This window comes from Notothenia rossii (assembly GCF_949606895.1).
Source record: "Notothenia rossii genome assembly, chromosome: 9".
Taxonomy (NCBI): Eukaryota; Metazoa; Chordata; class Actinopteri; order Perciformes; family Nototheniidae; genus Notothenia; species Notothenia rossii.
Window position 1 is genome coordinate 12,018,086 of NC_136907.1, and position 14,701 is coordinate 12,032,786.

General features: G+C 42.8%; 1 protein-coding gene across 2 annotated transcripts in view; it reads right to left on the bottom strand.

Moving 5' to 3' along the window:
- rxfp2a (relaxin family peptide receptor 2a) overlaps window positions 1-14,701 on the bottom strand; it is a 54,043-nt gene that overhangs the window by 5,074 nt on the left and 34,268 nt on the right. For both annotated transcript variants that reach the window (XM_079649067.1, XM_079649068.1), the window contains exons 13-18: window positions 14,033-14,104; window positions 13,855-13,926; window positions 13,478-13,707; window positions 8,479-8,624; window positions 6,981-7,076; window positions 4,837-5,005 (exon numbers count right to left, since the gene is read on the bottom strand). In XM_079649067.1, coding sequence (XP_079505193.1) covers window positions 4,837-5,005; window positions 6,981-7,076; window positions 8,479-8,624; window positions 13,478-13,707; window positions 13,855-13,926; window positions 14,033-14,104 — 785 coding nt within the window. The remainder of the gene's footprint in view (window positions 1-4,836; window positions 5,006-6,980; window positions 7,077-8,478; window positions 8,625-13,477; window positions 13,708-13,854; window positions 13,927-14,032; window positions 14,105-14,701) is intronic.

Genomic DNA, 14,701 nt, shown 5'->3' on the forward strand with positions numbered 1-14,701 from the left:
ACACACACACACACACACACACACACACACACACACACACACACACACACACACACACACACACACACACACACACACACACACACACACACACACACACACACACACACACACACACACACACACACACACACACACACACACACACACACACACACACACACACATTTACATTACATTGCATTTAGCTGACGCTTTTATCCAAAGCGACTTACAATAAGTGCGTTCGACCAACAAAATACAAACTTGAAGACAATAGAATCATATAAGTACATCAGGTGCTGGTAGCACAAGGAAACAACAACACAAGAACTGACCGTGATCAGCATGGAGGGAGACAGGAAAGACAATAGCCTCATCTCAATACCCCTCCTCGACTCCTCCTTTCCCTCACTCGCTTCCCTTCCTTGCGTCTTAGCTCCGCATCCGTAAGATGCGAGTGAGAGACACGAGGGCCCTTTCTCATTTCATCAAATCCCCCTCCTCGACCCTCCGGTAGTGACCCGGAAAAGAATTTCAGCGCGCCATGTTGAAGGACATCTCATTTCTCTAAATGCACTTCGAGGACCGAGGATCGAGCGTCGGGGAGGCTCTCTGGAAGAGCTATAACCGAGGATACACTGATGGGTCCTCCATGGCTCCTCCACGGCTCCTCCACGGCTCCTTCGTCGATGCATTTCCGGTGACAGAGATGTGTCAAAGAGTCGTGACGCACGGCCGGACTTATCTCAGCCAATGACAGCTCTGCATGCATCCCCTGGATATTATTTTATTAACTGCTTTCATCGCGACGCGAATGTTTCCAGAGAGAACAGCTGTGAGGTCCGTGCAGAAAGCAGAGCAGTGTGTAAAATATATATCACTCAGTATAACAGGCCTACGGAGCCCTGGAGGGTTCATAGAGAGAAAAATAAATAAAACGTGGCCACGTTTTACTAAAGCGTGCGCACGAGTTACTAAAGCGTGCGCACGAGTTACTAAAGCGTGCGCACGAGTTACTAAAGCGTGCGCACGAGTTACTAAAGCGTGCGCACGATTTAATAACTAAAGCGTGCGCACAATTTAATAAAGCGTGCGCACGAGTTAATAAAGCTTGGCCTTGTTTTATTTATATTGAGGGATTCCTGTCCGTGACTCACAGTATCTGCTGCCCACAGCTGTTTTATAGAAGGAAAACCTCCTTCACTTTATGAAATCTCTGCGGCACCAGTGGCCTGTGCTACGAAGCAGGATTCGCTATTTACACTATTCATTCATGAAGTATGACACTGCGCTGTCAGCACGCGTCTCCATGTTTGTGAATGGTCAAATGTTGCTAACCCCGTCCCTTTCACGTGAACGCGCTCTCAGCCGGTCAGAGAAACCCTGGTTGATTTACTGAGTTGATAACCAGCTTCGCAGGACCGCTTATCGACATTGCGTTTGTTAGGGCTAGTTAAGCCGGGTAAATCGAACATATCCAGGGTCTGTTGAACTGGCTCCGTAGTACAGGGCTCTGGAGGCAGTAACGTGTAACTCAGCAGAATCTGAGAAGAGCAGCACCAGCTGCAAAGAGCTGTGCCTTTTACTGTTTACTTCACTGTGTTTCCCTTCATTAGAACCGCTTAATAGAGATCGAGGCTGCTACGTTTAACCACACACACCTCTACACACATCGAACTACCAGAGTATTCCGCCTCGTTTTATGAAGGAGATGTCCTGTCACCGGGGCGCATGGTGTGTGTGTGTGTGTGTGTGTGTGTGTGTGTGTGTGTGTGTGTGTGTGTGTGTGTGTGTGTGTGTGTGTGTGTGTGTGTGTGTGTGTGTGTGTGTGTGTGTGTGTGTGTGTGTGTGTGTGTGTGTGTGTGTACGCTCAGCTCCGCTCTGTGTGCGTGCTCGGTGTGTTTGTGTGTGTCCGACACCACCGGCATTTGTTTTCAAATGACCACGAACAGTAATTTACACAAATCTGGTTCTCCATAGTTATATGTGTATTCCCAAGTGAAAGAAATTCGTTTAATCTTAATCTCGATGTGATAGTCCTGCCGGAGTACACCGGAACGAACGATACTATCATAAACAAATGCCGCCCCCCACCCAAACGCCCCTCACACAAACACACACACACACGTGTGCGCGCACACACACAAAACGAGGCCACGCTTTATTAAATCGTGCGCACGCTTTAGTTATTAAATCGTGCGCACGCTTTAGTAACTCGTGCGCACGCTTTAGTAACTCGTGCGCACGCTTTAGTAACTCGTGGCCACGCTTTAGTAACTCGTGCGCACGCTTTAGTAACTCGTGCGCACGCTTTAGTAAAACGTGGCCACGAGTTACTAAAGCGTGCGCACGAGTTACTAAAGCGTGCGCACGATTTAATAAAGCGTGGCCTCGTTTTGTGTGTGTGCGCGCACACGTGTGTGTGTGTGTTTGTGTGAGGGGCGTTTGGGTGGGGGGCGGCATTTGTTTATGATAGTATCGTTCGTTCCGGTGTACTCCGGCAGGACTATCACATCGAGATTAAGATTAAACGAATTTCTTTCACTTGGGAATACACATATAACTATGGAGAACCAGATTTGTGTAAATTACTATTCGTGGTCATTTGAAAACAAATGCCGGTGGTGTCGGACACACACAAACACACCGAGCACGCACACAGAGCGGAGCTGAGCGTGCACACACACACACACACACACACACACACACACACACACACACACACACACACACACACACACACACACACACACACACACCATGCGCCCCGGTGACAGGACATCTCCTTCATAAAACGAGGCGGAATACTCTGGTAGTTCGATATGTGTAGAGGTGTGTGTGGTTAAACGTAGCAGCCTCGATCTCTATTAAGCGGTTCTAATGAAGGGAAACACAGTGAAGTAAACAGTAAAAGGCACAGCTCTTTGCAGCTGGTGCTGCTCTTCTCAGATTCTGCTGAGTTACACGTTACTGCCTCCAGAGCCCTGTACTACGGAGCCAGTTCAACAGACCCTGGATATGTTCGATTTACCCGGCTTAACTAGCCCTAACAAACGCAATGTCGATAAGCGGTCCTGCGAAGCTGGTTATCAACTCAGTAAATCAACCAGGGTTTCTCTGACCGGCTGAGAGCGCGTTCACGTGAAAGGGACGGGGTTAGCAACATTTGACCATTCACAAACATGGAGACGCGTGCTGACAGCGCAGTGTCATACTTCATGAATGAATAGTGTAAATAGCGAATCCTGCTTCGTAGCACAGGCCACTGGTGCCGCAGAGATTTCATAAAGTGAAGGAGGTTTTCCTTCTATAAAACAGCTGTGGGCAGCAGATACTGTGAGTCACGGACAGGAATCCCTCAATATAAATAAAACAAGGCCAAGCTTTATTAACTCGTGCGCACGCTTTATTAAATTGTGCGCACGCTTTAGTTATTAAATCGTGCGCACGCTTTAGTAACTCGTGCGCACGCTTTAGTAACTCGTGCGCACGCTTTAGTAACTCGTGCGCACGCTTTAGTAACTCGTGCGCACGCTTTAGTAAAACGTGGCCACGTTTTATTTATTTTTCTCTCTATGAACCCTCCAGGGCTCCGTAGGCCTGTTATACTGAGTGATATATATTTTACACACTGCTCTGCTTTCTGCACGGACCTCACAGCTGTTCTCTCTGGAAACATTCGCGTCGCGATGAAAGCAGTTAATAAAATAATATCCAGGGGATGCATGCAGAGCTGTCATTGGCTGAGATAAGTCCGGCCGTGCGTCACGACTCTTTGACACATCTCTGTCACCGGAAATGCATCGACGAAGGAGCCGTGGAGGAGCCGTGGAGGAGCCATGGAGGACCCATCAGTGTATCCTCGGTTATAGCTCTTCCAGAGAGCCTCCCCGACGCTCGATCCTCGGTCCTCGAAGTGCATTTAGAGAAATGAGATGTCCTTCAACATGGCGCGCTGAAATTCTTTTCCGGGTCACTACCGGAGGGTCGAGGAGGGGGATTTGATGAAATGAGAAAGGGCCCTCGTGTCTCTCACTCGCATCTTACGGATGCGGAGCTAAGACGCAAGGAAGGGAAGCGAGTGAGGGAAAGGAGGAGTCGAGGAGGGGTATTGAGATGAGGCTATTGTCTTTCCTGTCTCCCTCCATGCTGATCACGGTCAGTTCTTGTGTTGTTGTTTCCTTGTGCTACCAGCACCTGATGTACTTATATGATTCTATTGTCTTCAAGTTTGTATTTTGTTGGTCGAACGCACTTATTGTAAGTCGCTTTGGATAAAAGCGTCAGCTAAATGCAATGTAATGTAAATAATGAAGATCTCTTCATGAATTAATTCACAAGGCCCAGTGATGCTGGCAACCTTAAATAATTTATTCATCACCATTGCAAGATTTCAATAGCCCTTCAGTGAGAACATGGAGTAATAACAACCCAGACTAATCATGTATTGTTGATGGAGCCATAACGTTCGCTGTGTAATCTAACGTGCAATCTTTTGTAAGATGCTTCCTACACACGGATGAGTAACAATACACTTAAAATGATATCCAATACTTTTGAAGTTTTAAAAAAGCTATAATAACATTTATTTTACAAGTCTCCATGATACGCAACAGTAATTGATCAGATGTAAAGCTCAGTCTTTAATCTCAGTGTGTTCTGCATTTGATCAGTGATTTATCCTTGGGAATTAATATGTTATTAGATTTGGTTGCAGAAAGAATCCTCCTAAATTTAGACTACTGATTTTTTGGAAGTACCTTCAAGCACTAAACACAAAAACCTGCTACCAATCAGTATTCTATGCATAATGAGCGTCCGTGAAAAATTGCACGATTTTAAACTTCAATTTACCCAGAAAAATCGCTGTTGAATATCCTTTGGCAGTAGGTTTTTCTTGCCTGTCAGAGTGCAGGGGAAAGCAGACCCCATTACGTCCATAGTAGTTTCCAAAGACGTCTTCATTCATTAGGGGCACAGCCGCAATTATAAACCCCAGGAGCCAGATAGAGGCCAGGACCACCTTGCAGCAGGACGAAAAAAACACATGGATTTCTGACGGCAGGGCTCCTCAAAGCAATATAAAAAGGATTAAAGCATTCATAGGATTTTGACAATTCCAGACTCTACCACCATCTGGAAAATAAGGCTTTCTCACAGAGAGACTGACAGGCAGACTTACATCGAGGATGTTAAGCAAAAGTTTACCGCAGCTAGATTTGGTAAGATTTAGCTGACAATAGTTCACGATTAGATACATATAGCTTCTTAGGAAAGGAAGTGACTGGGGACCCAGAATGTAAACATGAAATGTTCTGCCTCAAGTAAAGCTTTTTTATACTGCTTTAATGCTTTTTATTTCTTTTTGACTTTTTATTTATATTTTTTTAGTCACGCCGTTGGAAGAGGTTGAGCTGAAACAAAAGGAAGAAGTATTCACTTATGTTTCCTTCCTAAGGAGTAAGATTGTCTCAGATTAGCGGGTGTTTTCATGAGAATCTTCTTCAATCTTTTAATATCCAACTTGGTAATTAGGAGTCTTCACACACGGGTCAGCCCACAGCATATCCCTGCAGCTAAATTAAATTTATTGCAGTGTCATCTGTAAAGGTTTTTGCAATCATTTAAAATTAAAGCTTGCGTTGTGAACCCTCTGTGACCCGAAGCTGAAAAGCTGCACTTCGACACTTTCAACTTTCCAGGGTCTCTACTTTGCTGTAATTAGGATCTCCTCTGCTGTATAATTAGACTATTTCTACTTGCAGGTACAGCAAAGGTCGAGGAGTATTTCATACTTAGTGCTCCAGCCAAACACTCAGTGTCCCTATAATTTGTTATAGGATGATTAAAGGTCCCATGACATGCTTTTCCGGTTATTACCCGCCCCCTTGTGTGTTATGTAGCTTTGTATGTATGTAAACGGTCTGCAAAGTCACAAACCCTCAAAGTAAACCTTGTAGCGAGTAAAACTCTAACACAGAAAAGACCTGTCTATGCTGCCCCAGAACGCCTTGTTGGACATTTTTCTATTTCCATTTATTTCTTCCTAGTCACAGTGACTTAACAACGACCAAATGGACCAATCCGTGGAGCTCCTCTCACACACACACACACACACACACTCACTCAGCCTTATCTTTACTCAGGCTGTGAGTGTGTGGCGAACTGTGTGGCGAGCAGCCTGGCTGTGAGTGTATGTGTGTGCTCAGGCTGAGTTCCGCGATGTCTCGCTGTCTCGCAGACCCCACGCAGCAACCAGGAAACGACAACAGTAATCCAGTTCACACTGTCCACTCCTAGAGCCTCAAAGCAGCGAGCCCCGCAACGTCTCGCCAACACAGCACCCAGACCCCACGTAGCATTCTCATCTATTTCTCATTACTGGTGTCATTTTCTGGTTGCTAACAAACGCCATTGTAACACATAATCACTGATGTTCCGCTGTAACGGTGGTGGACTCATCAGAACAGAGTGGGCGAGCTGACCAATCAGAGCACAGTGGGCTTATAGGGAGGGGGGGGGGGCAGGAGCTTCAGCAAGCCGTTTAGGAGAGTGAATACTATACAGCAGGGGTCGGTAACCCCTGGCAAGCGTGCCACCATTGGCACGTGGCACCGTAACCAGTGGCACACTAGGAATAAGTGGATCCTGAACGAGACCCAGCCCCGCTCTCTTTATCTCCAGGCGACTTTCTGCCGCTACCTCCGTGGTGCAGTGCAGATCATTTCACTTCATTTAATGCCACTTCATATCAAAAAGGTTGCCGACCCCAGCTATACAGAGATGCTGTATGAGAAACCAATGTGATTTTGGAACATTGGACAATGTAAATTTATTCTAGTAGACCTAAGCAATGGAATTATGATCAGTAGAAATTGCCATGTCAAGAGAAAAAAAATGTCTTCAGAATTTCCCACATTCCACAGCATAAGTGAGCAGTAAAGTCCTAAATAAAACTGCACAAACAACAATAATGATCCAATCAAATGAATGCTCACCACAGTCTGAAGTTTGCCTGGGCGCAGATTGCTGAAGGGGAAGACAATGACCAAGAACCTTTCTAGAGTCAGGTAGGTGAGGAGGAGAACAGACACCTGAGGGGAAACACTCACTATGAATCCTCAAGGAACAGCTCCTAAACATAGACTGTATAAAAAAGGTTTTAACAATTTTCAAGATGGATTTCTTTCCTTCCAGACATTGGGTTAGGTGACATTACATAATAGAAGATTGGAGAGGCTAGAACCGGCATCAGGAAAATAATCACACTATGTATGCTAATGCAGTCTCAAGCAAGGACTCATTAAAGGTGAGGTAGGTAATTTTGGAGAAACCAGCTCGAGTGCGCTAGAATTCTAAAATACACAGCAGGCACATGACCAATGAGGGCATGAGATAAGTTTGTGCACGGATGGAAGGCTGAAATGATTGGTCGTGCTTTTTACAGTGCTACGGCTTCCACAGAGGACATTTTTTTATGTATTTATTGTCAAAGCATTTAATATATTCATTGCTATTGAATTGTAAAGAACATTCCATGGAATATAACAAAAAGTGTATCTGAAATCAATTACATACCCCACCTTTAAGAGTCAGCTAAAGCAATCTCTTTATTGACAACACGTCACTCCCATAACAAATATAACCTTCACAGTTGTTTACACCTCGTCTCAGTATTTCTAACAATTTGGCTCTTGAATTAAAGTTTTTATTTGAAGTGATCAATAGTCAATAGGGTCTGATAAGTGCAAATTGATTGGTATAGTTAATTATTCTCTGCTCATTGGAAAACTGTTATTTATTAATCCACTGTTTTAAACATTTTTACATGACATTTGAGGTCAGTTAAGAAAGCACAGATCCAATCAGGTATCGACCAATGAGAAAAATATATATAAAAAGGTGCTCTTTGTAGTTATCTAACATTCAGTCTTTTTATTATTAAAACGTACTTGTGTCCTAAGTGTCCTTTCACATAAATCATATGCAAAGGAACTGTTTTGGTATTTTAAGCTTGCTTTTGTTGTCACATCCAAGCTCACATCCTTGTGTTTGTGCAAAAACAGGGAAACATTCCTCTATACTGTGGCATTACTAGTAGATAAAAACTCCAGAGTAAATTTCACTATACAAATCAAAGTCATGCAATCATGGCCGTCTGACTATTGTAGCATTAGTATTATGAGACGAAAAGAAAGAACACAGGGGGGACTAGAGAGTTCGTATATGTCACTCCCTGTTGGCATATAAATCTATGGGCAGAATATATTGTTAATCAAATGGTCCCTCACTCAGCCAAACTGTAATAAGAGGCAGGATACTGGGCTGATAAAATGCTGTCAGCAGCATTGGCTCACATGAAATCAGGGGGAAATAGTTGGTAATAGCATCTTCAACAACAACAAAAAAATACATATATGCGATATGCATTGCAGTGAATTCACTTAGTTGAATTGTTAATTTCACACAACGGGATGGTAATCTATTATAATTTACCTCTGAGGAGAGCATGGCCAGGAATCCAATGGTCCGACACTCAACACTCTCCATCCAGATCAGGGCGTTACGATTGTACTGACCACGAAATTTCACATCAAAGACTCCAACAAAAAACAAGTACACACCCATGAGGCAGTCTGCACCTGAAAGATAAGAGACAGTGACCAAAGCCAGTCTGTTTAGAGAGAGGGAAGCTCTGTTTGAGTCCAGCTTCTGACAGACCAATGATTTCTACTCCAGAGCTTGAAGGAGTAATCACTTGGATGGGACACAAACATCTGTCAAAATGTGGCTTGTAAAATCCGCTCCAATCACTGTTAAACATGTTCTGTCTTTTGTAATTGATTGCATTTGATTTATACAGCAAACCCGTCTTATGTGCAATTAATTGTTGGAATATGACTTCTAATGCTGGTTATTAAAATGTTTTATCTTGATACCACCTCCTGGCCTTTTTAAAGCAGAATGTATACATCATTTTCACTGTGTAATCTTCTCAAAGATATTAATATGAAATGTACATTTATCTCACTTAGGATGGTTTACTTGACCTGAAGATATTTACTTTAAGATCAATATTTAAACATGTATTATTGTGAACGTTACAATCCAGTTGTCTTTGGCATAAGGTTTGCTACTATGGTTTTAAATATATACACTTAACATACCCAACCCATATCTTCCTCTTCTTGTAGGATGTTCTACAACACAAGATGTCTCGGAATAAAAAAGTGGAAGAAAAAGTGAATCGCTGGAACAACGATGGATCCATTTCCCGGCCTTAATCTGAGGAAGCTATACGTGAGAGAAATATTTAATCTTATGATAATCGCTCCTAAAGCTCCAACGGCTCATATGTTATGCTCAGTATCTTCTTCTTTTTCTGGTATAGAAAACCTCCAAAGTATTTATAAAGTTTGACAGGATCATCTTTACCCGTTACTTCTTTAGAAGTATCTTTCACATTTAAGTGCATGTCTCCATGCAGGCATTTTCACATAAAGTGTCCTTACATCAGAAATAGCTGACCCATTGGCTCCTATATACTGCAGCAGCAGCAGCAGACTCTCCTGCCTGTGTGACAAATCATTTAAAATATGCAATATTCCCCAACATAAGTCAGAAACACACTTCGCTTGCTCAAAATCTGGCTCCAGTCCAGCAGGTTTGGTTTGCTAGATTGACTCCTGCCTAAACTTGAAAATGGCTTGATTCACTCCAAAACGACAACTCAAATTTGAATCCTTCCTCTTTATTTGAGTTATATACCAATCCAGAAACTCTCCGTCAACAGCTGTGCTTTTTGTTTCAGCCTGAATCTCTTCAGCTCCGATGATTTCCTTGTATTTCACTGCGGCCATACGCATGGAGCAAGCGAAGTGTGTTTCAGACTTATGTGTTGTCATCTCCACTTCCTCAAAGAGATCAGGGTAAGCTCCAGCCACAGTTTTACCCAGTGGGCTGTCCCACAAAACGAGGTCTCCGACAATCTTCACCCTCTGTGGGACCAGTCTACCTTCTCGGTGGCTGATAAGTAGCTCAATGTTTTCTGGTCTTTTTAAATCCTCAAGTTTGACTTCTGGAAAGAACTCCTTCAGCTGTTCAGGTTCGATGACTCTTTGCACGTTGGCTATTTCATTGAGGCCATAACAAACAAGTTAGTGCGCTTTCTCTGTACCTCTGGGTGTCTTGACTATAACTCTGAGGAAATATCTTCTGCTGTTCACCCTCATTGTCATTCCTCCAACTCCATGGACAACCAATGTGGTTTTTTCACTTTCCAGGTTTAACCGGTTGGCGGCTCTGTGGGTTATGTAGTTGGTGTCTGATACTAAATCTCTCAGGGTTCCAACTTTCTGACCTGAATTTGCAGTAACTTCCAGCAGCATCATGATAACTGGTATCTCGCCATGTCTATTTCCTTCCATCAGCACAGACCGCTCCTTTTCATTTTCATCAGTTTGTTATCGCAGTCATATTGGTAAAGGCGTTCTTGCATTTTTCTGCCATTTCGGGAGAGAGTTCAGCAATAAATTCCACTTGCTCTTCTGTGAGTTTGGGTCTTTTCTTCAAGTCTTTCCCACCTTTGTCTATTTCACGTTCTCTCCTCTAGGACAGAGGAAAAAGTGGTGGTCTGAAGAGCTCCCCTTCTTGCATTCTCTTTTCCTGCAAAGGTAGGTGTTTACACATTCATGTCCTTCTTCATGACATCTCAAACACCTCTTACAAGCTCCCAATCTCTTCACAGCACCTAACTTTTCAACCAGATTTAGGCTCTTGAACTGCTTGCAAAAGAATAGTTTCTCTTCATGCCTTTCTTCTCCAAAGACAATAGAACGTCCGTCTCTCCTGGTGGAACGTGTTGAGGAATATTTTCTTTCAAACTTCCTTTCAGCTTTCTCTGACTATTCAGTTACTCCAAGCTGCTCCAATTTTCCCAAGATCTCTGCTTGTGTCTTCAGAAACTCGATGAGACTGTTAAAATGGTTTCTCAGGGGTGACTCTATTTCTGGGATTTACCATGAAGACGAGCCAATCCTTCTTTACAGGATCCGGCAGCTTGCTCTCTATGGACCTAGTGACCAGTGGGTTCTTGATGGCATCTGTCCTTCCAAGCTCTGTCAGGTCTGCCAGTGCTTTCTCCACAGTTTGGATTAAGTCGATGACTCTTCTTGGTTGATCTGCTCTTAAAAACAGGAATTTTCTCAAGATCTTCAATTATTTCTATTGCAATTGTAGACTTATTCCCATATCTATTTTCAAGCACTCTAAAGATGTTTTCTGCTGTGTTTTATGTTGAAAGTCTGAGGTTTCTTGAGATTTTCTCATCCATGCTGTCCAAAAGCTGAATCTTTTCGACTTCACTCGAGTCTGTTGGTTCTCCCTGTCTTTGCAGGCTCTCCCAGTCTCTCTTACATCTGTGGAAATCTCTTTTATAGCCATGACATTTGGGCAGACAAATTGCTTTAATTCTCACCAAGGGCGAGGTGTTTGCTGCATGTGGGGTCGATGAAGCAGCCGCTAAAGTCAGCAGATATGCACTCTTTTCTTCCTCTGAATTTCTTTGTGCAAACACAAACTTTGCTCTCCTTGCTTCAAGCTTGTTATTCATTGTCTTTAAGTCTTTGACTCTGCCTTTTGGATTAGCTTTTTCAGTCTCTGGAATCCACAGTTCCCAAGATGCTAGGCTTTTACTAGCTTCCTTGACCAGCTTCTCCATGAAAACCAACTGCATCATATAACCATCCCGATTGAGTGCAGATACAGATGTTTCAGGAGCATTATCACAAGCCGTTTCTGCTTCCTGGATTGAGGTTTCCAGCTCCTTTTGCCCATAACGAGACCACAGGTTTGTTTAAACAATTATTTTTACTTCATTCATTCTGATTTCACTTTCATCGATAGTCTTTTTTCCATGTCAGCGTCTTGCTGCTCACTAAGCGCTTCTTCCACCTCTTCAGCAGTGTTGGCTTCTATGTCTGCGAGTAGGCCACTCAGAAAGTCATCATTTGCTTCACTGATATTTCTTCCCATCAAAGTGAGCTTTTTGAATTCCTCCCGAAGCTCAGTTTCAGTCATGCTTCGTGCTCCTCTGCCAAGAAAGTCAGCTACTTTTGTGAATGCACCTTTAGCCATTGTCTTCTCCTGCTTGACACTTTTCCCATAGGTGTGTGGTTACTGCAGACAGTTTGGTTTATTCTGACTTTTACAGGCTCTTGATCCTTTAGTCCTTATTGCTTGGCTATGGTTTTCAACTGTCAAGTTATGATTTGGTTTGCTAGATTGACTCCTGCCTAAACTTGAAAATGGCTTGATTCACTCCAAAAGGACACACGGGACAACTCAAATTTGAATCCTTCCTCTTTATTTTAGTTATTATAGATTTCTTTTTGCTTCATTCAGCCTTCATTCAGCTTCCTGTCGCATCATTTAGGTTGAAAACCTTCAACACAAAACATACTTTCATTCACTTTAGGCAAATAAACATTTCAATGAAAAACATGCCATACTTAAACAAGCACTTTCATTTCTGCTCTATGGTTTTAAATGTAATCAAGTTACAATTAGACTTAACATTTAATCAAAAGTAAATGCATCTCAACAAAGTCAATTATATTCCAGCATCTTATATTTGAGCTTAATAGCTCATAAGACTAGAAATAATCATTAATTTAATCAGACATGTCTTCAAACAGATAAATACATTTACAAATCTATTACCAGCAGCGTCTTTGATCGAATCCTTTAGTCTCCTCTCCTCTCTCACAGTGAATTGTTTTTCCTCTGCTGAGAGTGTGCATTCTCAGGTGCGTTGCATCAAGCTCTTTAAATAGGAGACTAAATAGGACACTCTTCTTTGAGCCACATCTCCAGTGGAACCACAGATTTTAGGCTCCCTGAACTTCCTGCTGGACTGGAGCCAGATTTTGAATTGCCCTTCTCTGGTTCTAGCAAAACAGTGTGACCAGTGTGATCAGGCCAACATGTCCTCATGCAACCTCATTTGTTTTTCCTGCATCGATTATGGAAATGTTAGTGACACCGAGCACCTTCCATCCTCCAAGGTGCAGTCTTTCTCTACCTGTGGCCTCATTTCCTCACTGATTATCAATATGTATAAAATTGCAGACAAACTTGCACATTTACTTTCCTACAAATCTCAATTAGATCCCTGCACACTTCGCTTTTAGTGCTGACCTTCAAGTTTCGATCAGCCTTCGCTTATTTAATATTGAAGTATTTGTCCCTCAGGGTCATACAAAGATTTACTGCAATTTTTTTTTTCACTTTGCTGAAAAAAAAGGTACACGAACATTGATTCCCCGGTTGGATGATCATTTTTATGATTAAGATCAGTTTTTTTAGCAGTGGTATTTATTTTATTTTACTAGTATTTGTCTATGTGTGTATTTTGCTCTGTCGTCGTGTGTTAACCACAGGGTATTCTTTCATTTGGGGCGCATATACGTGACAGGAGAGCGGTGTGGTTACTCACAGCAGAGGACTTTGATGCAGGCAGCGTGCAGGTTGTTCTCCGCTCGTATCAGTGACCTCATGCAGATGACAAAGAGGTTTCCGAAGCAGGTGATGAAGGCCATCACCCAGACAGACACACGCAGCACCACGTTAGCCAGCAGGTCCTCAAAGGACGAGATGCCGTCCGTGTTGGGCTTACAGGACCTGACATGAGGTGCATAGGAGCAGTACTGGAACGTCTTGAAGTAGCTGGCAGAGAAAAGGAGCATATAAATAAAGAAAGTGGAAACAGAAGAAACGGGGGAGAAAGACAGAGATTGACACAGAGGAAACAAAATGACATCATGTTGTGTCAATTAACATAATTGATCCTATAGCACAGTCTGTAGTTCTTACATGTGGGAGAGGTTCTTCATAGGCAGAAACATCTTCGTCTGAATTCCTGGGATCTCCATCCCCTCCAGAGCCCTAGAGAAAACGCAGCATTATGCACCACCGAACAGGATGCAGCAAGAAGTTGTGTGTGTGTGAGTCAGTGTGTGTGTCTGTGTGTCTGTGTTGTGTGTTTTCTCACAGGGATTGAAGATGTCTCAGGTGGTTGAAGTGGCTGGGATGAATGTGGAGAAGGGGATTGTGGGAGATGTTTCTGTAACAAGAAACGTATGACAGCGTTAATAAATCCTGGCTGAAAGTTTATGTGGCTGTATAACAGTAAAATCCAGATGTTCTACGTCTTTTATGACAGGAAAACCTGCTGTATTCAGACCTGCTCCACAGTGAAACAACGAAAACCCCAAGGAAGGGGTTGTCTCAGTGGTTTGCTTGATAAAGATTACGGGTTGTTTTTCAGTTTCAGATGAAGGAAAAGGACAGTTTAGACTGTTTTACAAATAGGTCTGAGTCCATTGCAAGACAAAAATAACAAGTTATTGTCGTTAGGAGTGTAACCTTGATGACATTATCAAGCCTGCAGATCAAATGGATGTTAAGTTATTCTCACAGAATATGAAAAAAACCTGTGCCATCAACCCATCGGTATGTACATTTGAACTGAATTGTGAAAGCTTTACAACACATACTTCAAAAGAAAAACGTAATCAATGTCATTCAAAAATATCTTATAGCGTGCAAATCCTGTATATTAAATCACATATTGGCCTCCAGCATTGAAAAAACTAAACCTGGAGGTGCAGACTGTCCTTAATATCTGTATTTCAGTTTTTCCAGTTCAGATTGGAACTTG